The following is a 23,379-nucleotide window of genomic DNA, read 5'->3' on the forward strand; positions in this document are numbered from 1 at the left end:
TGCGAGGCACGGTTGCTATTAGCGACCGCGCTCTCGGAGCCCCGCCTTCTGGGAGGCCGGGTGAGAGGGGGGCGGGGTCCAACGGGCGAAGCCGTTTCCATGGTGACAAGCCCGGACTGAATCATGTCGGATCTCGGCTCGGAAGAGATCGAAGAGGAGGCTGAGAATGATTTGGGGGTCAGTGTGCGGGGAGGGGGGGGGAGAGGAGGAAGGTGTAGGAAGGGGTGCGTGTGCAGGTTAATCGTTTGGGTCAGAAAAAAAGCCCAAACGCAATAGGAAGTAAGCCCCATTGACTTGTTTCTGAGTAAACATGCCCAGGTAAGACCATTTTCTGAATGGAACTCCCCACACTCTTGAGTGGAGAACTTGTGGAGTAAAGAAAGAGGGGTTTTTTTTTGCAGTGAATTTCATGCACGTTTGCATTATGGTAGAAACAGTTTGGGAAAGGTAAAACACCAGTTTCCAGGAAACAAAAAGTGGAACTTTTTATCATTATTATTACTGGGAGTTTGATTCAGAATCTGATCTGCAATATGGAGACACACTCTGGTGCCTCGCCCCATGTTCTCAGAAATTATTGTCTTTTAGTCCTTTACTTTGTCCAGCCATTGCGAAAGCCTCAGCGTCCAAATTGTGTGGATGCAAAGGAGCCTTAGGCAAACACTTGATTTACACAATTTATTTAAAATAGAGGAAATGAGATGGTGAGTTACGGAATTAGAGATTTTTCAAAGCATTCCAGAGAGAAAGTTGTTGACTTTTAAGCTCTTGCCTAAGGTGCTTATTTGGCAGACATCAATATAGAAATAATTTTAAAACAATAATTGTATGGCTAGAAGAAATACTACGCATAGAATGCTGCACCGACAGAAGAGTCTATACAACAACGTCTTAAAATTATTCATATTAAAACAAAAGAGAAAACTATTTTCAGGGTATCTATTAAGGACACACGGCATTTCACCTGCAGTTGAACTTAATAGAATTTACTTTTGAGTATACATGCATAGATAGGATTGCACAGAATGACAAAGAAAGAGTTATTTGCAATATATAATAATTTTTATTTTCTATTCACCTTGTTTTTTATGAGGAGAACCCATAGCTAAGTGCATGCAGCAGGGACTGGATTTAGGCCCCCAGCACCTCCAGTTTGAAACTAGAAAGCCACTGCTATTTAGTTTCCAGATGAGTGGATGTGTTTGTCTGTTGTAATAAAAACAAGAAAGAGTCTTGTGCTAGCTTAAAAACAAACAAATTTATTCTAGCATAATATTAGTCATTATACTGGTTTAATGGTCTGACTTTGTAAAAGGCAGCTTGCTTTGTTGGATGACCAGATGCAAAAGAGGACAGAGGTCCTTTCTCTTTAATAATTGTGTAGAAGGGAATGCTGCAGGCATAGTTTATATGACAAGCTACAGTTAAAATTACTGCAAAACCTGCATATACCTGCTGAAATCCTCTCTTCTGCTACACAATTACTAAGAGTGAAGGAGCCCTCTCCTCTTGCTTTCAGCTACCTTATTCCTCTCTTTATACACAAAAGATATAAGTAGACTTCAGTCATGCTGACTCCTTTGTTTTAGCTGAATGACAACTATCTGATCTCGTTTAAGTAGGAATATGAAGGAGAACGCAATGAAGCTGGTGAACGGCATGGACAGGGAAAGGCCAGATTACCCAATGGTGATACCTATGAAGGACAATATGCAAATGGTAGAAGAAATGGACAGGTATGACTTATTTTGAAAAGTGTTTGCCCATTCTCTATACTAATATCTTAGCCTATAATCCAAACACCCTTTGCTGTGGGGTGGGGCTAGACTGGGGAGAGAGACTCCCGCCTATGAAGTCACACCAGTATCACTCTGATATGGTGGAGCTCTCCACTCGAGTCACCAAATGGGTGGAGTGACACCTCAGAACAGAATATTCCAGGGGCAGGAATTGGACTCAGCCAGTCCAGGGACCTCTAATTTCTCAAGGTGGCCCTACTACCGACATTTGACAGCATCAAAGCCAATTCAGGCCTAATTTCTATGCCAGCTCCAGACTGTTCCAGCAGTTTGTTTGTTCCCCTTCCTTTTTGTGAGTGTCAGGGCTGCAGATGCCCCAGTGATTCTGACGTTGCCCAGCTGGGGTTTGGATTGTCTTGAAACACATTTTATACTCCTTATGTAGTGGCATCATCCACACACAGGAAGGAAAGGTTAGCATATTTGCAGAAATATTTATTTAAAAGTAGGAAAAAAAGTTCTAAGTAGAGCAGGGACCCCAAACCATCCAATGGGGACTGAGCATGCTCAGTAGACATGTAATGCTGACTGATGGGGGAACGAGGGCAGTTGCAGTTTCTGCTTGTTTAGTGTATATTGGCCATTTTCTCTATAATGTATATGTTTCAGGGATTGTACAGATTCAAGAATGGTGCACGCTACATAGGAGAATATTTTGAGAATAAAAAACATGGCAAAGGCATCTTTTATTATCCAGATGGATCCCGATATGATGGTAAATTGTATTTTCTCTGTTCGGATTTAAATGTGAGGATTTTGATGACTAGTGAAGTGTACCCATTCGTGATCAGGTCTTGCTTGTGAGCTTCCCATATGCATCTAGCTGGCTATTGTGAGAATGCTGGATCAGATAGGCCTTTGGCCTGGTCCAGCAGGGCTCTTCCTATGTACTTAAGATAACATGAAACATATAGGGGGTGAATAGAGAATTGCCACAGTGGGTCCACTCAATAAGTGAGTTGCCTGGGGCACAATGGTGGGTGTGAAAGCACAGCGACACAACGTATGGTCTTGCGTGAGTGCCAAATGCAGATTAGCAGAACCAGGATGTTGTTTCACTGTGCCAACAATAACTACTATGACTAGATGCTGGCTCAAGTGCAATCGGCAAAGCTGCTATGTGAAACAAAGAATGAGTAGAGTGAGTGACTGGGGATGTTGAATCAGCTTCGCAGAACCCTAAAAGCTTTCTATCATTATGGAGCAAGTAAACAATAAGGAGGAGAGTAAACACAATGTGTGGTGGTCAGGCTCCCCTTTATAGAAAAGAGAGGAGATTTACATTGCGAACATGGAAATTGTGGTGAGAAGAGTGAGAACTTACTGTTTTGATGCAACTTTGCACACATGTTTGAAATAATCTCTCCTAATGAACATATATGTAGCTTCTTTATAACATCAGACTATTGTGTGTCTAGCTAGTAGAATGTATATTGGTCATACTCTTATCCAGGACATTTGTATTTATGTAATCAGTTACTCCAGTTATACTGCCTTATCACAGTAAAAGGATTATTTTAGTTCAGATTGCTTTAGATTTCTCAATTGTATTCAGTAATATTTGTGTTTTTAAGAAAATCATTATATAAATACTGAACACTTTCCACCATGATAACAAATGTATTATTTGTAATCAAGCCAAATATTAAGTACTCTGGCTTATAAAGAAATAGATACAAAATAGTGGATATGTTTCTATTGTATTCATTGCAGGAGAGTGGGTGGAGGACCAAAGACATGGAAATGGCGTTTACTACTATGTAAATGGAGACACATACGATGGAGAGTGGTTCAATCACTACAGGTTGTTCGACTGAAACTTTAGGTTTCTTTTACATTTTTGAATGAATGATAAATTATGGTGGAATCTGAAATAAATGTGTAGTGTATCCTCACCTCTTAGGAGTCCTGTTGTTCAGGGATTCTAGCCAGCTTCAAACAGGAGCCTTGTAGTGTTGTCTAGGCTTTTCAGGGAGACAAAAGGGTACTTCTGTCCCTGCCTCCACTTCACATTCCAAGATCTTCTTCTGCTGTGCTACATAATGCTAGAGCACTGAGGTTTGGGGCTGACTGACAGTCCTGAACCTAAGCATTTTATTGCTGTATGTCAGGTGTGCTTTCTGGGGAATGTGAAAGTGAAAACGTACCCTTTTTCCTTTTCTTTCTCCCACAATGTCCCCAAACAGCACAGTGAGGAGAGTTTTTTAGTCTTTTGGCAGTCATCCTTGGCAGTGGGATTTAAATTTGGTGCTGAATCCAAGAATTGGTTCCATACAAAATACTGGAAGAATTTGGTTTTTAATGTAACTGTGATTTGGCAGCTTCCTGCTCCAAGTTCCTGTCTTACGGTAGAATACACAAGTTCTCTCTCCAGACAATGAGATTAGTTGCTCTAGTGTTTTCTTCTCTTTCTTTTTATTCTCTCAAACCTGAAAGCTCCAAATTTCTTGTTAGGTCATTTTGGTTCCTCTGCCCCCTTTCTTTCAATTTGCACATTTCAATACAGTGGTACCTAAGGTTAAGAACTTAATTCGTTCTGGAGGTCCGTTCTTAACCTGAAACTGTTCTTAACCTGAGGTACCACTTTAACTAATGGGGCCTTCTGCTGCCACCACACGATTTCTGTTCTCATCCTGAAGCAAAGTTCTTAACCTGAGGTACTATTTCTGGTTTAGTGGAGTCTGTAACCTGAAGCGTCTGTAACCCGAGGTACCACTGTATTCCAAATCCAATGGGGCTTATTCCCAGGTAACTGGATATAGGACTGCAATTTTAATTTTTAGTTTGATGTTTCCCCTAGAAATCAATTGAATAATCAATTTAAATTGGATAGTTAAATCACTTTGATTTAAGGGCAGGTCCACACCTTGGCTTACTTTCTTGCTTTTCCCTGAGAAAATTTGCAGTGTCCTGCTGAATCATACGAAACAGCAACTGAGTTATCTGCAGATTGCTGTTTGTTCCGATTCAGAAGTAAAGAGCGGGTTTTCTGGGGAAAAGCTGCAGAGCAAATGCAAAACTATTGGGACCTGTGCCTTGAAAGTATGGGACAAGCGGAAAATGGAAGCGGAAGTTTCAATGAGCACTTAATCCAGGCATGTCTAAAGCCCGTTACGGGGGCCTAATCTGGCCCCTGTGGCAGTTTATTTCCTGGGGTAAAATCCCCAAAAAACCTCAATCAATGACTTCAATCCTTAAAAAAGGTCAACAACCTTGGTCAGCCCTCACACATGTTCACTTCATCAAATCCGGCCCTCTTTGAAAAAAGTTTGGGTACCCCTGGAATCAGTACAGCCTGTGACAATCGGAGGAAGATAACTTTGGTGTCCATAATCAAGATGTGAGGTTTCCACCTGTTTAATGTGAAACTGTTTTTTGTCTCTCCATAGGCATGGGCAAGGTACATATCTGTATGCATTAACTGGCTCTAAATATGTTGGCACCTGGGCAAATGGACAACAAGAAGGAGCTGCTGAACTTATTCACCTAAACCATAGATACCAGGGGAAGTTTGTGAATAAAAATGTATGTATGCTATTGTATTGATCTGTTGATATGCTATTGTATTGATCTGTTGATATTTTTGATGTTATCTTTCATTATCTTTCAAAAACATTTATTTATTTGAACATTGAACATGTTGAACATATTTATTTTTTATTGTTTAATTTTATTTATGAAAAGATTTATATGCTGCTTAATTGACAAAAACCTCTAAAAGTTTTGTGTAGTAATATAAAATAATCATTAAAATACCATACGAAATCAGTTGTTAAAACCAATGGAAGTATAATATAAATATAAACAAATGGGGTAGGCAGTGTGCGGGCTGAAATCGGTTTTAACAATCTTCACTTTTTGAAATATGGCAACCCTTTGTTATAGAGTGATGCGGCATTAAGTTACAACAGCAGCAAACTGTGGGTATGGAAATGGGTTTTCGCAGGACCCCTGGAGCCACCTTTCCATAGCAATGGTTACGGTCTCACTGGGGTCAGGCTGTCGTGACCCCTGGGCACCCATCACACCCCCGGTTCCATAGCGAAGGTTCTGGACTTGCAGGGGTAAGACTGAGTGATCCCTGGTTCCCCGTAGCACAACCCGTTTCCAGAGCGATGCTTGCAGAGGTTGGGCAGGGTGAGCCCTAGGATGATGACACACAACCCATTCCTGAGCGGTGATTCTGAGTTTGCAAGGTTCAGGCTGTTTGACCCCTGGGTCTGCAACGTACAACATGTTTCCATAGCGACACTCCCGCTTCCATAGCAACATTTCCTGCCTTGTGAGGTTAGGCTGGGTGACCCTCGGGACTCCGTCACAAAACCCGATCCCTGAGTGATGGTCCTGAGCTTGCAAGGGTCAGGCTCGGAGACCCTTGGGTCCCCAGAGGAAAACCCGTTTCCATAGCAATGGTCCCGTTTCCATAGCGATGGTTTTTGCATTGCAGGGTTCAGGCTGGGTGACCCTTGGGACCCCGTCACACCACCTGTTTCCTGAGCAAAGGTCCTGAGCTCGCAGAGGTCAGCCTGGGTGACCTGTGCGGCCGCAACGTAAAACCCGTTTCCATAGCGACGGCCCCGTTTCCATAGCGACGATCCCAGTCTCACAGGGATCAGGCTGGGTGATCCTCGGCAAAACCCGTTCCCTGAGTGATGGTCCTGGGCTCACAAGGGTCTGGCTCGGAGACCCTTGAGCCCCCAACCTAAAACCTGTTTCCATAGCAACTATCCCGTTTCCATAGCGACGTTTTTTGCCTCACAGGGATCAGACTGCGTGACCCTTGGGACCCCGTCACACAACCTGCTTCCTGAGCAAACACCCTGTGTTTGCAGAGGTCAGGCTGGGTGACCTGTGCGGCCAGAACTTAAAGCCTGTTTCCATAGCGACGATCTTGTTTCCATAGCGACGGTACCTGCCACACAGGGGTAAGGATGGGTGACCCTTGGGACTCCGTCAGAAAGCCTTTCCCTGAGTGATGGTCCCCAGCTCTCAAGGGTCAGGCTCAGAAACGTGTCCCCAACCTAAAATCCATTTCCATAGCGATGAACCCGTTTCCATAGCAACTGTCCTGTTTCCATGGCGACGGTCTCTGCCTCACAGGGGTCAGGCTGGGTGACCCTCGGGACTGTCAAAAAACCCATTCCCTGAGTAATGGTCCTGAGCTCGCAAGGGTCCTCTTGGGTCCCCATCCAAAAACCCGTTTCCATAGCAACGGTCCTGTTTCCATAGCGACGGCCCCTGAATCACGGGTCAGGCTGGGTGACCCTTGGGACTCTGTCACAAAACCCATTCCCTGAGTAATGGTCCCGAGCTCGCAAGGGTCAGGCTCAGAGACCCTTGGGTCCCCATCCGAAAACCCGTTTCCATAGCAACAGTCCTGTTTCCATAGCGATGGTTCCTGCCTCGCAGAGGTCAAGCTGGGTGGCCCTCGGGACTCTCAAAAAACCCATTCTCTGAGTGATGGTCCCAAGATTTCAAGGGTCAGGCTTGGAGACTCTTGGGTCCCCTACCCGTTTCCATAGCGATGGTCCTGCTTCCATAGCAATTCTTCCTGTCTCGCGGGGTTAGGCTGGGTGACCCTTGGGACTCCGTCACAAAACCCGTTCCCTGAGTGATGGTCCCCAGCTCGCAAGGGTCAGGCTCGGAGACCCTTGGGTCCCCAACCTAAAACCTGTTTCCATAGCAACAATTCCGTTTCCATAGCGACGGTTCCAGCCTCGCAGAGGTCAGGCTGGGTAAACCCAGGGGCCCTGTCGCACAACCCATCTCCTGAACGAAGTTCCTGAGCTCGCAGAGCTCAGGCTGGGTTACCTGTGCGGGCACAACTTAAAACCTGTTTCCATAGCGACGGTTCCGTTTCCATAGCGATGGCCCCCTCTTCACGGTCAGGCTCAGTGACCTTGGGACTCTGTCACAAAACCGGTTCCTTGAGTGTTGGTCCCGAGCTCGCAAGGGTCAGGCTTGGAGACCCTTGGGTCCCCATGTGAAAACCCGTTTCCATAGCAATGGTCCTGTTTGCATAGCGATGGTTATAGAATAGAATAGAATAGAATAGAATAGAATAGAATAGAATAGAATAGAATCATAGAGTTGGAAGAGACCACAAGGGCCATCGAGTCCAACCCCCTGCCAAGCAGGAAACAGCATCAGAGCACTCCTGACATATGGTTGTCAAGCCTCTGCTTAAAGACCTCCAAAGAAGGAGACTCCACCACACTCCTTGGCAGCAAATTCCACTGTCGAACAGCTCTTACTGTCAGGAAGTTCTTCCTAATGTTTAGGTGGAATCTTCTTTCTTGTAGTTTGGAACCATTGCTCCATGTCCGCTTCTCTGGAGCAGCAGAAAACAACCTTTCTCCCTCCTCTATGTGACATCCTTTTATATATTTGAACATGGCTATCATATCACCCCTTAACCTCCTCTTCTCCAGGCTAAACATGCCCAGCTCCCTTAGCCGTTCCTCATAAGGCATCGTTTCCAGGCCTTTGACCATTTTGGTTGCCCTCCTCTGGACACGTTCCAGTTTGTCAGTGTCCTTCTTGAACTGTGGTGCCCAGAACTGGACACAGTACTCCAGGTGAGGTCTGACCAGAGCAGAATACAGTGGCACTATTAGTTCCCTTGATCTAGATGCTATACTCCTATTGATGCAGCCCAGAATTGCATTGGCTTTTTTAGCTGCCGCGTCACACTGTTGGCTCATGTCAAGTTTGTGGTCAACCAAGACTCCTAGATCCTTTTCACATGTACTGCTCTCAAGCCAGGTGTCACCCATCTTGTATTTGTACCTCTCATTTTTTTTTTGCCCAAGTGCAATACCTTACATTTCTCCCTGTTAAAATTCATCTTATTTGTTTTGGCCCAGTTCTCTAATCTGTCAAGGTCATTTTGAAGTGTGATCCTGTCCTCTGGGGTGTTAGCCACCCCTCCCAGTTTGGTGTCATCTGCAAATTTGATCAGGATGCCCTTGAGTCCATCATCCAAGTTGTTGATAAAGATGTTGAATAAGACCGGGCCCAAGACAGAACCCTGTGGCACCCCACTAGTCATTCTTCTCCAGGATGAAGAGGAACCATTGATGAGCACCCTTTGGTTTCGGTCAGTCAGCCAGTTACAAATCCACTGAGTGGTAGCATAGTCAAGACCACATTTTACCAGCTTTTTTACAAGAATATCATGGGGCACCTTGTCAAATGCCTTGCTGAAATCAAGGTAGGCTACATCCACTGCATTCCCTTCATCTACCAGGCTTGTAATTCTGTCAAAAAACGAGATCAGGTTAGTCTGACATGACTTATTTTTCAGAAATCCATGCTGACTATTGGTGATCACAGCATTCCTTTCTAGGTGCTCACAGACTGTTTGCTTAATGATCTGCTCCAGAATCTTCCCTGGTATTGATGTCAGACTGACTGGGCGGTAATTATTTGGGTCCTCTCTTTCCCCCTTTTTGAAAATAGGGACAACATTTGCCCTCCTCCAGTCTGCCGGGACTTCGCCTGTTCTCCAGGAATTCTCAAAGATGACTGCCAGTGGTTCTGAGATCACATCTGCCAGTTCTTTTAATACTCTTGGATGCAGTTCATCTGGCCCTGGAGACTTGAATACATCTAGACTAGCCAAGTATTCTTGTACTATCTCCTTAGTTATTCTGGGCTGTGTTTCCTCTGCTGAATCATTTGCTCCAAATTCTTCAGGTTGGGCATTGTTTTCTTTATCGGAGAAGACTGAGGCAAAGAAGGCATTGAGGAGTTCAGCCCTTTCTGTGTCCCCTGTTTGCATTTCACCATCTTCTCCTCTGAGTTATTGCCAGGTTATTGCCTGGGTAACCCTTGGGATTGCGTCACACAACCTGTTTCCTCAGCGAAGGTCCTAAGCTCACAAGGGTAAGGCTCAGAGACCTTTGGGTGCCCGCCCCGTTTCCATAGCAACAGTTCCGTTTCCATAGCGATGGTTCTTGCCTCGCTGCGGTCATGCTGGATAAGCCCAGGGGACCGGTCGCACAACCCGTATCCTGAGCGAAGGTCCTGAGCTTGCAGAGGTCAGGCTGTGACCTGTGCGGCCACAACGTAAAACCTGTTTCCATAGTGACAAACCCATTTCTATAGCGACGAACCTGTTTCCATGGCGATGGTCCCTGTCTCACAGGGGTCAGGCTGGGTGATGCTCGGGACTCTATCACAAAACCCGTTCCCTGAGTGATGGTACCGAGACTTTTGGGTCCCCAACCTAAAACCCATTTCCATAGCGATGAACCCATTTCCATAGCGACTGTCTTGTTTCCATAGCAATGAACCCATTTCTGTAGCGACGAACCTGTTTCCATAGCGACGGCCCCTGAATCGTGGGTCAGGTTGGGTGACCCTCGGGACTCCGTCACAAAACCCGTTCCCCGAGTGATGGTCCCGAGCTTGCAAGGGTCAGGCTCGGAGACTCTGGGGTCCCCAACCTAAAACCCATTTCCATAGCAATGAACCCATTTCCATAGCGACTCTTGTTTCCATAGCAACGGTCTCTGCCTCACAGCGGTCAGGCTATGTGAGGCTCGGGACTCTGTCACAAAACCGGTTCCCTGAGTGATGGTCAAGAGCTCGCAAGGGTCAGGCTCGGAGACCCTTGGGTCCCCATCCAAAAACCTGTTTCCATAGCAACGGTCCTGTTTCCATAGTGATGGTTATTGCCTCGCAGGGGTCAGGCTGGGTAACCCTTGGGAGTGCATCACACAACCTGTTTCCTCAGCGAAGGTCCTGAGCTTGCAAGGGTAAGGCTCAGAGACCTTTGGGTACCCACCCCGTTTCCATAGCAACAGTTCCGTTTCAATAGCGATGGTCCCTGTCTCACAGGGGTCAGGCTGGGTGATGCTCGGGACTCTATCACAAAACCCATTCCCTGAGTGATGGTACCGAGACTCTTGGGTCCCCAACCTAAAACTCATTTCCATAGTGATGAACCCATTTCCATAGTGACTGTCCTGTTTCCATAGCAATGAACGCATTTCTATAGCGACGAACCCGTTTCCATAGCGACGGTCCCTGCCTCACAGGGGTCAGGCTATGTGAGGCTCGGGGCTCCGTCACAAAACCCGTTCCCCGAGTGATGGTCCCGAGCTTGCAAGGGTCAGGCTCGGAGACTCTTGGGTCCCCAACCTAAAACCCATTTCCATAGCGACTGTCTTGTGTCCATAGCAATGAACCCATTTCTATAGCGACGAACCCATTTTCGTAGCGACGGTCCCTGCCTCACCGGGGTCAGGCTGGGTGAGGCTCGGGGCTCCATCACAAAACTCGTTCCCCGAGTGATGGTCCCGAGCTCGCAAGGGTCAGGCTTGGAGACTCTTGGGTCCCAGACCCGTTTCCATAGCGACAAACCAATTTCCGTAGCGACGGTCCCTGCCTCACAGGGGTCAGGCTGGGTGAGGCTCGGGGCTCCGTCACAAAACCCGTTCCCCGAGTGATGGTCCTGAGATCGCAAGGGTCAGGCTTGCAGACTCTTGGGTCCCAGACCCGTTTCCATAGCGACGAACCCATTTCCGTAGCGACGGTCCCTGCCTCACAGGGGCCAGGCTGGGTGAGGCTCGGGGCTCCGTCACAAAACTCGTTCCCCGAGTGATGGTCCCGAGCTCGCAAGGGTCAGGCTTGGAGACTCTTGGGTCCCAGACCTGTTTCCATAGCGATGAACCCATATCCCTAGCGACGGTCCCTGCCTCACAGGGGTCAGGCTGGGTGAGGCTCGGGACTCCGTCAAAAAACCCATTCCCTGAGTGGTGGTCCCGAGCTCACAAGGGACAGGCTCGGAGACCCTTGGGTCCCCATCCGAAAACCCGTTTCCATAGCGACGACCCTGTTTCCATAGCGACGGCCCCTGAATCGTCGGTCAGGCTGGGTGACCCTTGGGACTCCGTCACAAAACCCGTTCCCTGAGTGATGGTCCTGAGCTTGCAAGGGTCCAGCTCGGAGACCCTTGGGTCCCCATCAGAAAACCCGTTTCCATGGCAACAGTTCGTTTCCATAGCGATGGTTCCTGCCTCGCAGTGGTCAGGCTGGGTAAGCCCAGGAGACAGGCTGCACAACCCTTTTCCCAAGCGAAGGTCCTAAGCTTGCAAAGGTCAGCTGTGTGACCTGTGCGGCAGGAATGTAAAGCCCGTTTCCATAGTGATGGGCCCTGAATCACAGGGGTGAGCCTGGGTGACCCTCGGGACTCTGCCACACAACCCGTTCCCCGAGTGATGGTCTCGCAAGGGTCAGGCTCGGAGACTCTTGGGTCCCCAACCCATTTCCATTGCAATGAAGCCGTTTCCATAGCGACTCTTGTTTCCATAGCAATGGTCTCTGCCTCATAGCGGTCAGGCTGTGTGAGGCTCGGGACTCTGTCACAAAACCAGTTTCCTGAGTGATGGACCAGAGCTTGCAAGGGTCAGGCTCGGAGACCCTTGGGTCCCCATCCGAAAACCCGTTTCCATACCAACGGTCCTGTTTCCATAGCGACGGTTTCTTCCTTGCAGGGGTCAGGTTGGGTAAGCCCAGGGGCCCGGTCGCACAACCCATTTCCCAAGTGAAGGCCCTGAGTTCTCTGAGGTCAGGCTGGGTGACATGGCCGGCTGCAACATAAAACCGTTTCCATAGCGACGGCCCTGTTTCCATAGCGACGGCTCCTGAACCACGGGTCAGGCTGGGTGACCCTTGGGACTCCGTCACAAAACCCGTTCCCTGAGTGATGATCCCCAGCTCGCAAGGGTCAGGCTCGGAGACGGGTCCCCAACCTAAAACCCGTTTCCATTGCGATGAACCCGTTTCCATTGCTATGAACCCGTTTCCATAGTGACGAACCCGTTTCCATAACGACAGTCCCTGCCTCACAGGGGTCACGCTGAGTGACCCTCAGGACTCTGTCACTAAACCTGTTCCCCGAGTAATGGTCCCGAGCTTGCAACGGTCAGGCTCGGAGACTTGGGTCTCCAACCTAAAACCCGTTTCCATAGCGATGAACCCGTTTCCATAGCGACTGTCTTGTTTCCATAGTGACGGTCTCTGCCTCACAGGGGTCAGGCTGGGTGAGGCTCGGGACTCCATCACAAAACCCTGAGTGATGGTCCCCAGCTCGCAAGGGTCAGGCTCAGACACTTGGGTCCCAGCGACAGTCCCGTTTCCATAGCAACGGTTCCTGCCTCGCAGGGGTCAAGCTGGGTGACCTTCAGGACTCCGTCAAAAAACCCATTCCGAGTGATGGTCCCGAGCCCGCAAGTGTCCCCTTGCAGGTCAGGCTCGGAGACCCTTGGGTCCCCATCCGAAAACCCGTTTCCATAGCAATGGTCCTGTTTCCATAGCGACGGTTTCTTCCTTGCAGGGGTCAGGCTGGGTAAGCCCAGGGGCCCGGTCGCACAACCCATTTCCCAAGCGAAGGCCCTGAGTCAGGCTAGGTGACATGGCCGGCCGCAACGTAAAATCCGTTTCCATAGCGACGGCCCTGTTTCCATAGCGACGCCGCCTGAACCGCGGGTCAGGCTGGGTGACCCTTGGGACTCCGTCACAAAACCCGTTCCCTGAGTGATGGTCTCCAGCTCGCAAGGGTCAGGCTCGGAGACTTGGGTCACCAACCTAAAAACCGTTTCCATTGCGATGAACCCGTTTCCATAGTGACGAACCCGTTTCCATAACGACGGTCCCTGCCTCACAGGGGTCACGCTGAGTGACCCTCAGGACTCTGTCACAAAACCCGTTCCCCAAGTAATGGTCCCAAGCTTGCAAGGGTCAGGCTCGGAGACTTGGGTCCCGAACCTAAAACCCGTTTCCATAGCGATGAACCCGTTCCCATAGCAACTGTCTTGTTTCCATAGCCTCGGGACTCCATCACAAAACCCATTCCCTGAGTGATGGTTCCCAGCTCCATACGTTTCCATAGTGACAGTCCTGCTTTCATAGTGACGGCCCCTCAATCGCGGATCAGGCTGGGTGACCCTCGGGACTCCGTCACAAAACCCATTCCCCAAGTGATGGTCCCGAGATTGCAAGGGTCAGGCTTGGAGACTCTTTGGTCCCAGACCTGTTTCCATAGCGACAGTCCCGTTTCCAGAGCAACGGTTCCTGCCTCGCAGGGGTCAAGCTTGGTGACCTTCAGGACTCCGTCCAAAAACCCGTTCCCCGAGTGATGGTCCCCAGCTCGCAAGGGTCAGGCTCGGAGACCCTTGGGTCCCCAACCTTAAACCCGTTTCCATAGCAATGAACCAGTTTCTATAGCGATTGTCTTGTTTCCATAGTGACGGTCTCTGCCTCACAGTGGTCAGGCTGTGTGAGGCTCGGGACTCTGTCACAAAACCGGTTCCCTGAATGATGGTCCAGAGCTCGCGAGGGTCAGGCTCGGAGACCCCAACCTAAAACCCGTTTCCATAACGATGAACCCGTTTCCATAGCGACTGTCTTGTTTCCATAGTGACGAACCCGTTTCTATAGCGACGAACCCGTTTCCGTAGCGACGATCCCTGCCTCTCATAGGATTCAGGCTGGCTGAGGCTCCATCACAAAACCCGTTCTCCGAGTGATGGTCCCAAGCTCACAAGGGTCAGGCGCAGAGACTCGGGTCCCTGACCCGTTTCCATAGCAACAGCTCCATTTCCATAGTAACAGTTCCTGCCTCGCAGGGGTCAAGCTGGGTGGCCCTCGGGACTCCGTCAAAAAAACCATTCCCTGAGTGATGGTCCCGAGATTGCAAGGGTCAGGCTTGGAGACTCTTGGGTCTCAGACCCGTTTCCATAGCGACAGTCCCGTTTCCATAACAACGGTTCCTGTCTTGTGGGGTTAGGCTGGGTGAGCCTCGGGACTCTGTTACACAACCCATTCCCTGAGTGATGGTACGAGCTCACAAGGGTCACACACAGAGGCCCTTGGGTCCCTAACCTAAAACCCATTTCCATAGCAACAATCCCGTTGCCATAGCAGCGGTCAAACTGGTTAAGCCCAGGGGCCCAGCTACACAACCCGTTTCCCGAACGAAGGCCCTGAGCTCGCAGAGGTAAGGCTGTATGACCTGTGCGGCCGCAACGTAAAACACGTTTCCATAGCGACGAACCGATTTCCATAGCAACTGTCTTGTTTCCATAACGATGGTCCCTGCCTCACAGGGGTCAGGTTCAGTGACCCTCGGGACTCCGTCACAAAACCTGTTCCCCGAGTGATGGTCCCGAGCTCGCAAGGGTCAGGCTCAGAGAGTCTTGGGTCCCCGACCCATTTCCATAGCAACAGTCATGTTGCTAGCGATGGTCCCTGCCTCCCTCACAGGGGTCAGGCTGGGTGACCCTTGGGACTCTTGTCACAAAACCCGCTCCCTGTGTGATGGTCCCGAGCTCTCAAGAGTCAGGCTCGGAGACTCCTGTGTCCCCAACCGAAAACCCGTTTCCATAGCAATGGAAATGTGAGGCCGGAACTGTTGCTATGGAAACGGGAGTTCAATGGGGCCCCAGGGTTGACCCAGTCTGATCCCTCCAAGGCAGATAAGACACCAGGAACTTCTGGAGGTGCTGAAAAGCAGAGGCCCAATATCTAGATGGTAGACTAAGACTATACATCTGCACAATCCTTGAAATTGAAGCAGTACTATGATAACTCCCTGCCATATTCCCACCAGACACTGCACCATCACCCAGTAATTAAGCTGGAAGGTATTTTTTTTTAATCCCCCAAACCCATATCCAGGATCTCCAGTGTTCACCCAGAAGCAAAGCCTCAGGTAAACAAGTTTGTTTCATTTACTTTTGTCTGGAAGTGATTCCATCTGTCCACATGCAGCTCCTGAAGAGGCTTGGATTGCTCTGAGAATGTGTGCTTTTATTTTGGTAAATGGTATATACATTTTTGAACAGCTGCAACAAGAACAACTAAGTGCTTATGGAACCTTATGGTCCATCAAACTGATAATGGCATAAGCATTAAGGAATGGAGTTATATACATGAGTCTGGTAAAAAAAACCAGGTTCAGATGGAAATGAAATGCAAATAATGTTGTTTGTGATAATTATGCTAAATAAGAACAGACACTTTTAGATCAATAGTCTTGGGAGGCTGTGATGTTCAGTCACTGGTTTTTGAATATTGGGTGTTTGGTTTCTGATGTTAAATTTCTGTCCCTTTTTTACATGAAGAGTGATCTGTTTTTCTTATGTTAGACTGCAGAAAGACATCACTGATAGATGCCTCTATGCTAAAAAATACAGTTTAGGATTTGATATTGTCAGAACAATACTAATTTTTGTTTGTTTTTTCCTACAGCCATTGGGTGCTGGGAAGTATATATTTGATATTGGATGTGAACAACATGGCGAATACATCCACGAGGTAAACACTACAAATGGTAACAACTGGAGAGCCCATTCATTATATGTCTTAGAACTAATGAGTGACTGAACAATAGCCTGGTTGAGAAATAGGACCTTTGCTGTACATCTAAGTGCAAGAATAACAGTTCATATAGACTTGCCTTCACCAGATGAGAAGGATAGATTCTCTATTCTTTCAGCTGGTTGCTGTTAGCAATCCTGGGGGTGCTTACAAATGGCTGTTTGTTGAGCATTCGTTCAGATTTGTTCACATCTATTTTCTTACCATACTTTCTGCAGTAAGATAAACAGCCACTAGATGGTGGTAGCATATAACGGCTGCACAAATCAGGATGCACAAACAAACAGAATAAACACCCATGGATTCCACACAGTACCTGCTTGCTATCCCCCCAACTCCTTTTGCTATGTTCACATAAACACTGGGGTCATCATAAGAAATATCTGTTGATACAGTTAGTAAGACTTTGGCACCTGTACTTTCCAGCATGACTGAACTTTTGTTCAGTGAGTGTTGTGAATGCTCAGCCTCCAGGATGAGGACCAGCTTTTTGATATAAGTGTATTCTTGTTATTGACACTTGACATGAATGACTCTCATAAGCTTGCTGTTTAGCTTTCAGTGAATAGAGTATTACACTTTTGAAAAAAATGATTAAATCCTGCCTTTAAAATCTGTAACTCAAATCTGAATATTAATATATTTTATTAAGTAGTGAACTGTGAATTATTAGTATTCAAATCTGCAAAAGTTGTTGAATTCAAGATCTGATATTAATGTTCTTGCCCCTTATTTCTATCCTGCAAAATAGGCAATGGCCTTCTGTACAGGGCTATGGGACGGAATCGGCCTTTGGCAAAGCATATTACAAACTATGGCTCCAGTTTTCCTAAAATGAAACATTCATTTTAAAAATGTATTCTACACTTTTGTGAATCTTGTGCTGCAAGCCTCGCTTATTCAATGCGCGTTTCATTATTTTCAACAAATTTGTGTTTTGTTTCTTCTTCTTCTGCAAATGGAAGCTTTTGACTTTGTATAGTGGGATTCATAGTTCACTTTGATTCCTTTTCCACAACATGCTTAGCTCATGCAAACCAAAAGCAAGAGAAGAGGCAGCAAAGAACTGCCTTCTGTGCAGAACTATGAGAAGCAACCAATCATTGAAGCCTTTATCTTCAAGCAGCCTAGTACAACAGAGGTGCCCTCTGGCTTTGAAATGGAGTGTTACTGCATGGTTTGCTTGCATGTGACATAAGTTAGAAAGGCATTTGAGGGTATGGGGGGCAGAAATTAATCCTTTAGGGCATTGGTTGATATTATATACCTCTAATTTGCATTTTAATATCTGTATTTCAATACAACTACTTATTTTTGCAATCTCTTGCAGACTTTTATTATTAATGGCACTATTCCATTTGCATACTCTGCAATATTGGGGGAAACAATTCTTTGTGCCCTAGAATTTCCAGATAGCAACATGGATATATTGTTAAGTTATAGTGAACTTCTGGAGCAGTGCAGTAGCATGGGGAGGATGGTGGTAAGGAAGACTGAATGGGTGGGCTCACTGCTGGGATGGCCAATAGCATGCATACCTAAATATTACTGGTCCTTTGGGAAGAATGTTTGAGAGGCTGTGCAATAAAGAGACATTAAAGGGATTCTTATCTGCACTTCTCATATAGCACTTACAAATGTACTGCTATGTCTTATTATTAATGTTCGTTTTATTTCTATACCTCCTTATAGTTTCAAGAAAAAATATCAAAGCTGTTTACAACCTACATCAAAACATCAAATAAAACATAACTGAAGAAAGTTTAACATAAAGTATACATTCAAAGCAACATAATTAACATAATTAACATGACTAAAATATTATCTTAAAGATTTCAAACTAAATCATTGCAAAGGAGGTAAATACTGAATGCTCATTTAACACAGTAAAGTTAGCAAACAAAAAATTGTCTTAAACATTTCAAAAGAAAGCAGTACTAAATGAAATCAAATATAAAATGCAAATCTGAAACAGTATAATTAACAAGAGAATAAAACATTATCATAAGCATAGAACATATCTGCTGCTGCTGCTCTTAGGCTCAATGACTAAGAGACGGCTAAGATAGTCTTACAAATCGTACAAATGAAGATGTTGATAAATCTTAAGGGCTGCTTTGGATGTAATGGCAAGTCATAGCTTCCTTCTGTATGCACCTGCATAAGCCTCACATTTCTTCTTCTTGCCACAAGGATGTGCTCAAAAGCTGTCACTTCAAAACTAATCACAATTTGCTGTTACATCCAATAGCAGTGGATGGTGTGGCAGAGCTGCCCTGCAAGCAGCAGAGTTGCAGCAAATTACCTGGCTGGTGGAGGGGGTGGCGGCAAGGTTGGGGCTATGCAGACACACTGATGGAAGTGCTGGATTGACTCCACCAGTGTGTCCATGCAGCCCTGCCACACCCCGGCACTGACCAGGTAAGCTGCAGTTACACCAATGTTGTAAGGGCAGCTCTTCTCCACTGCACCAGCTTCTAAAGGTAAAGGTAAAGGTACCCCTGCCCGTACGGGCCAGTCTTGCCAGACTCTGGGGTTGTGCGCCCATCTCACTTAAGAGGCCAGGGGCCAGCGCTGTCCGCAGACACTTCCGGGTCACGTGGCCAGCGTGACAAAGCTGCATCTGGCGAGCCAGAGCCGCACACGGAAACGCCGTTTACCTTCCCACTGGTAAGCGGTCCCTATTTATCTACTTGCACCCGGAGGTGCTTTCGAACTGCTAGGTTGGCAGGCGCTGGGACCGAGCAGCGGGAGCGCACCCCGCCGCAGGGATTCGAACCGCCGACCTTTCAATCGGCAAGTCCTAGGCGCTGAGGCTTTAACCCACAGCGCCACCTGCGTCCCTGCACCAGCTTCTACTGACATCCAAACTTGGTTTTCTTAGAAAAGGATCTAAACCATAGTTTCAGGTGTATTTGGGAACAATACCACTCAGTCTTTACCTCGATAAGACAAGTTTGCACCATCATACATAGGAAAATAGCTGACAAGTAACAAGTAAACCTATGCTGGTCAACCTGGCCAGATGGGTGGGGTATAAATACAGTCATACCTTGGATCCCGAATGCCTTGCGACTCAAACATTCTGGCTCCTGAACGCCACAAACCCAGAAGTGAGTGTTCTGGTTTGCGAATGTTCTTTGGAAGCTGAATATCAGGGGCAGCTTCCACGGCTTCTGCTTGAGTGCAGGAAGCTCCTGCAGCCAATCAGAAGCCTCGCCTTGGTTGTCAAATGTTTTTGGAAGTCGAGCGGACTTCCAGAACGGATTCCATTTGAGAACCAAGGTATGACTGTAATAAAATTATTATTAGTACTAGTAGTACTGTGGGCATCAGACAAGTGTCTCTGGGGAGTGTATCCTGCAACCAGGGTGCCTGTGCCACAAAGCTCTGATTTCTAGTCATTCCAGCAAGTTGGCAGCAATTAGAGAAGGGCCTCTCAGAACAGCTGTTTAAAAGCTGGCATGTGTTGTAGTGAATGTCTATAACAGAGGCTGGATCAGGATTCCACCTGGATCACTTTGATGGGGCATTGGAGCAACCAAAGCTGTTAACAAAGACTGTGGTGTTGATGTGGGCCTGTGTATTGTTGCCGGCTGAAAGAAGGGTGTGTGTGTGTGTGTGTGTGTGTGTGTGTGTGTGTGTGTGTTTATAATGAAACAGAAATATGTTATGAGTTATAGGACTGGTCATTTCCTTTTTCATTCAAATCTGTATCCTGGATATTCATCTGATCTTCAGGAAAAGCCAGAGGAAGAAGAGGAAGAAGAAGTTATGGCTCCATCTATTCCAAAATGGAAAGCATCAAAAATTACTGCCCTAACACTCTGGGCACCTGAAGAACCACCTCCCCCTCCTCCAGCAGTAGAGGTTGCAATAATTGAAGAACCAACACCTCCAGGTTTGTATTTTGCTGCAGGATCAACCCTTTATTCACTGAAGTGGTCCATCTACTAAATTCATTTCAATGGGTCTCACATTTTGCAACATTAGCACATTATGCAACATTAGTGAGATGTAATGTTTTATGATACTGCACTATGCAGGAGTTTCTAAAGAAAATTAGGTCCAGGAGCATGGAGGATATATCCCACCACTGTTTGGAATGTGCTGCGTGATAATATCTGTGCATGGAGAAATTCAGAGATTGTTTGACCCGCATAGGTGATTGGAACTTTCTTAGATATAGGGGGTGTCAATGTAATCTCCTGTGTGGCATGGCAACAGAGGTTTACAAAACATGCAGACAGATTGAGGGTATATTCAAATACTGGGGGGGGGGGGGGAGATCCATAATAAAGCCCTGTTAACTCTATAGCCAAGGCAGAATAATGTTATGCTGGTGATGGGTGGACCCAAAGCAAAGTGGGGTTCCCCACACGCTCTCTTTCGTGCACACACATGCCCACACACATCTGTTAACATACATTCATGTACATACACAAACATTCATATATGTCACACACATACATAGTCATGCATATACACATTCACTTGCTGGTAAATAAACTTTTTTAAAAAGCCTCCCATTGTGACAATGACTGGCTTTCTCAAACTTTATTGCCATGCAGGAAGCAGGTATTTGAGGAAGGGGGACGGTTGCCACATGAGGAGAGGGTTCCTTGCTGTGACCCCCCCACCCCCTTAAAATCTCCCTCCCTCTCCCCCATGCGACTATGGCACTTGGGGGGAAAAAACTATCCCATGGGAAGGTTGGTTAAATTTCAAAGGCCTGGGTAAACAGAAAGGTTTTTATCTTGTCCCTAAACGAGGCTGATGTGGAGAAAAACCAAAAATAATTTAGAAAAGCTTTATATGCAAAGGAAGCTGATGATGACCATCGTAGGACCAGAATGTTGCCTCAATAACTTGTTACCTAAATGAAGCTAATAAGAAGGGCAGCAATGCTTTTGTTCTTCTAACATTTAATTTTTTCTTTCTGTTTTCCACGTCAGCTGATGACACTGCAACTGAAGTTCCTTCTGAAACTACTGAGCAACCTGCAGAGGCAACAGAGCCCACTGAAGAGACATCTCCTCCTAAAGAGGCTGAGGAAGAAGATGAGACAGCTAAAGAAGAGCAAGGTGAGGGCTAGTGCAGGGGTCAGCAAACGTTTTCAGCAGGGTCCACTCTCCACTTTTTCACCACTGTCCCGCAGACCTGGGGGGGCGGGCTGGACTATATTTTGAGGGGGGGGAGAGAATGAATTCCTATGCCCCACAAATAATCCAGAGATGCATTTTAAATAAAAGCACACATTCTACTCATGTAAAAACACGCTGATTCCCGGACTGTCTGCGGGCCGGATTGAGAAGGCGATTGGGCCAGATCCTGCCCCCAGGCCTTAGTTTGCTTAGCCATGGGATAGACAGAAGGTGCAATGAGTGATTAAGCTGCTCCCTTGCTTAGACGGGATATTGGCATCCTATTTTTTCTGGTACCTAGAGATGTACTGCCTCCATTTTGTTATCATGGGCGATAAAGTTGACAAAAAATGTCCTTTGTGGAAACAGACACATGGATCACAACATAAAGACATAGCTACATCTAATCCAGCAAGGCAGGTTTACCTGCTTGCAAAGTCCACACAATCTAGTCCACAGTGCTCCACTGCAGTACAGTGCTGCAAAGAAAATGCTATAAAGCCCAGCTGGCCCCCTCTGTCCAAGGCTGCAGGAAGGTGGTGGAGGGAGGCTCCCACCCTTTTCTGTCCCATTGGCATCAATGGGAGGAAAAATCACTACATCAGCTCCTGTTCAACCACAAAGCTGCACTTAGGATGGGGCATAAGACGCCTTGGCCTGCTTTATGATTCTGGTCTGGTGGTTTTTTTATTCTGTGTTTCTATAGTGTGAGTTACAAGCCTGATATTTCAGAAATAAATAATCATCCCTATTGTACTTCTTTCCCTCCATTTCTTTTTTTTGCCACAGCTACAGTCATAGCAGAAGAAAAAGAGGAGGAACTTGAGGCCCAGGACTAAAGGAAAGAAGTGACAAGCGTTGCATACAAAGAAATGAAGCTCAATCCAGTCAAGGTTAAGTCCTGTTAGTTTTAATTGAGGTATACTCACAGGCTCAACTCTCCCATTGAAACCAGTGGGACTTAAAAGTAGTTGATTTTGATGGGATTGTGCCCATACTTCTTTGGCAGTGCACTAATTATCTGAACTGCTTCTTTCATATTTCAAGGGGCAGCAATAGTCTCACTGCTGTCTGTGGCAAGGGGCAAAAGTCTGCCCTTCCTTCACCACTCACTTCTGCTCCTCCTCTTCTATCCTGTTTCCCTGCCATCAAATAGGTGGTGGTGGTGGTGCAGAAATGTTATTTTTAAACTGAAATGTCTTTGAATAAAATATAAGTTTGGTTGTTCTTGAATCTATGGTTTCTGGGGTGTGGTATTATTATTATTATTATTATTATTATTATTATTATTATTATTATTAAATACAGAATATAGCCAAACCAAGTTAGTCTGTGGGCATTTTGCTTTTGCTTTTCTGTAATGGAAAAGAAAACCTGCATTGACTAGATTGTACTTTTGACTTAAAACTGTTCTCTTCCACATTTGATCCTATGTTAGCAACAGTGATGTTCTCATACACGTAGGTGGTGTAAATGTTAAGCTACAATTTAGCACTATACAAATGATGCCGAGTGACCCTGGCACTCAGACACCTCCTTCTTCCCCCTGTGGAGGAAATAAGAAGCTTTAAGGCTGCAGTGAGGAAGAGGTGCAGGTGGCTAGATTGGGGGGACCAAGGGAGCAGAAGACATCTGTGGCGTTCATACAGACCCCCCAGTCGTCTCACGGACTATTGACCTATACACCAGCCAGGTCCTCCCCGGTAAAACACTTAGTCTCAGTCAGTTTCTTAAGTTAACAAAGAAGAGTGTAGTTTATTACAAACACAAATAAACTTTAACTGCATTCAAAACGTTGTTACTCTTTACCTTCCTAGTCTTATTTTATCCTGTCTCTAACTCTTCTACCTCCCCTCACACAAGAACCAACTGCACTAACTGTCTCCCTGTTTCCAGCTGTCTGCCAACTGCTTTCCCAACTGTCTTTCCCAACCAACCAACCAACCAACCAACCAACCAACCAACCAACCAACCCCACTAACTCACACCCAAACCTTGGGCTAAGCCCCTTTTATAAACAGGTAGGCTCCGCTTCTGGCTTTCTATTG

At 46.6% G+C, this 23,379-nt stretch overlaps 1 protein-coding gene across 1 annotated transcript; it reads left to right on the top strand.

Annotated features, from left to right (window-relative positions):
- The first annotated feature begins 40 nt into the window (after positions 1–40).
- On the top strand, positions 41–22,564 carry RSPH1 (radial spoke head component 1). Its single transcript, XM_083735148.1, has 9 exons — positions 41–177; positions 1,623–1,736; positions 2,409–2,514; positions 3,513–3,603; positions 5,189–5,324; positions 16,059–16,124; positions 19,929–20,088; positions 21,143–21,271; positions 22,121–22,564. Exons 1-9 carry the CDS (start codon positions 124–126, stop codon positions 22,168–22,170), a joined length of 906 nt encoding a protein of 301 aa, XP_083591274.1. The 5' UTR covers positions 41–123; the 3' UTR covers positions 22,171–22,564.
- Positions 22,565–23,379: the final 815 nt, after the last annotated feature.

This window comes from Podarcis gaigeae (genome assembly GCF_964106915.1).
Source record: "Podarcis gaigeae genome assembly, chromosome: 4".
In the NCBI taxonomy this organism is placed as follows: domain Eukaryota; kingdom Metazoa; phylum Chordata; class Lepidosauria; order Squamata; family Lacertidae; genus Podarcis; species Podarcis gaigeae.

What these genes read in the sequence shown, in the direction of transcription:
- RSPH1 (XM_083735148.1), top strand. Translation starts at nt 124, where the DNA reads ATGTCGGATCTCGGCTCGGAAGAGATCGAAGAGGAGGCTGAGAATGAT. An exon ending in ATGGTAGAAGAAATGGACAG is followed by an intron (nt 1,737 to 2,408) that starts GTATGACTTATT and finishes TATATGTTTCAG; the next exon opens with GGATTGTACAGATTCAAGAA. An exon ending in GGAAGTTTGTGAATAAAAAT is followed by an intron (nt 5,325 to 16,058) that starts GTATGTATGCTA and finishes TTTTTCCTACAG; the next exon opens with CCATTGGGTGCTGGGAAGTA.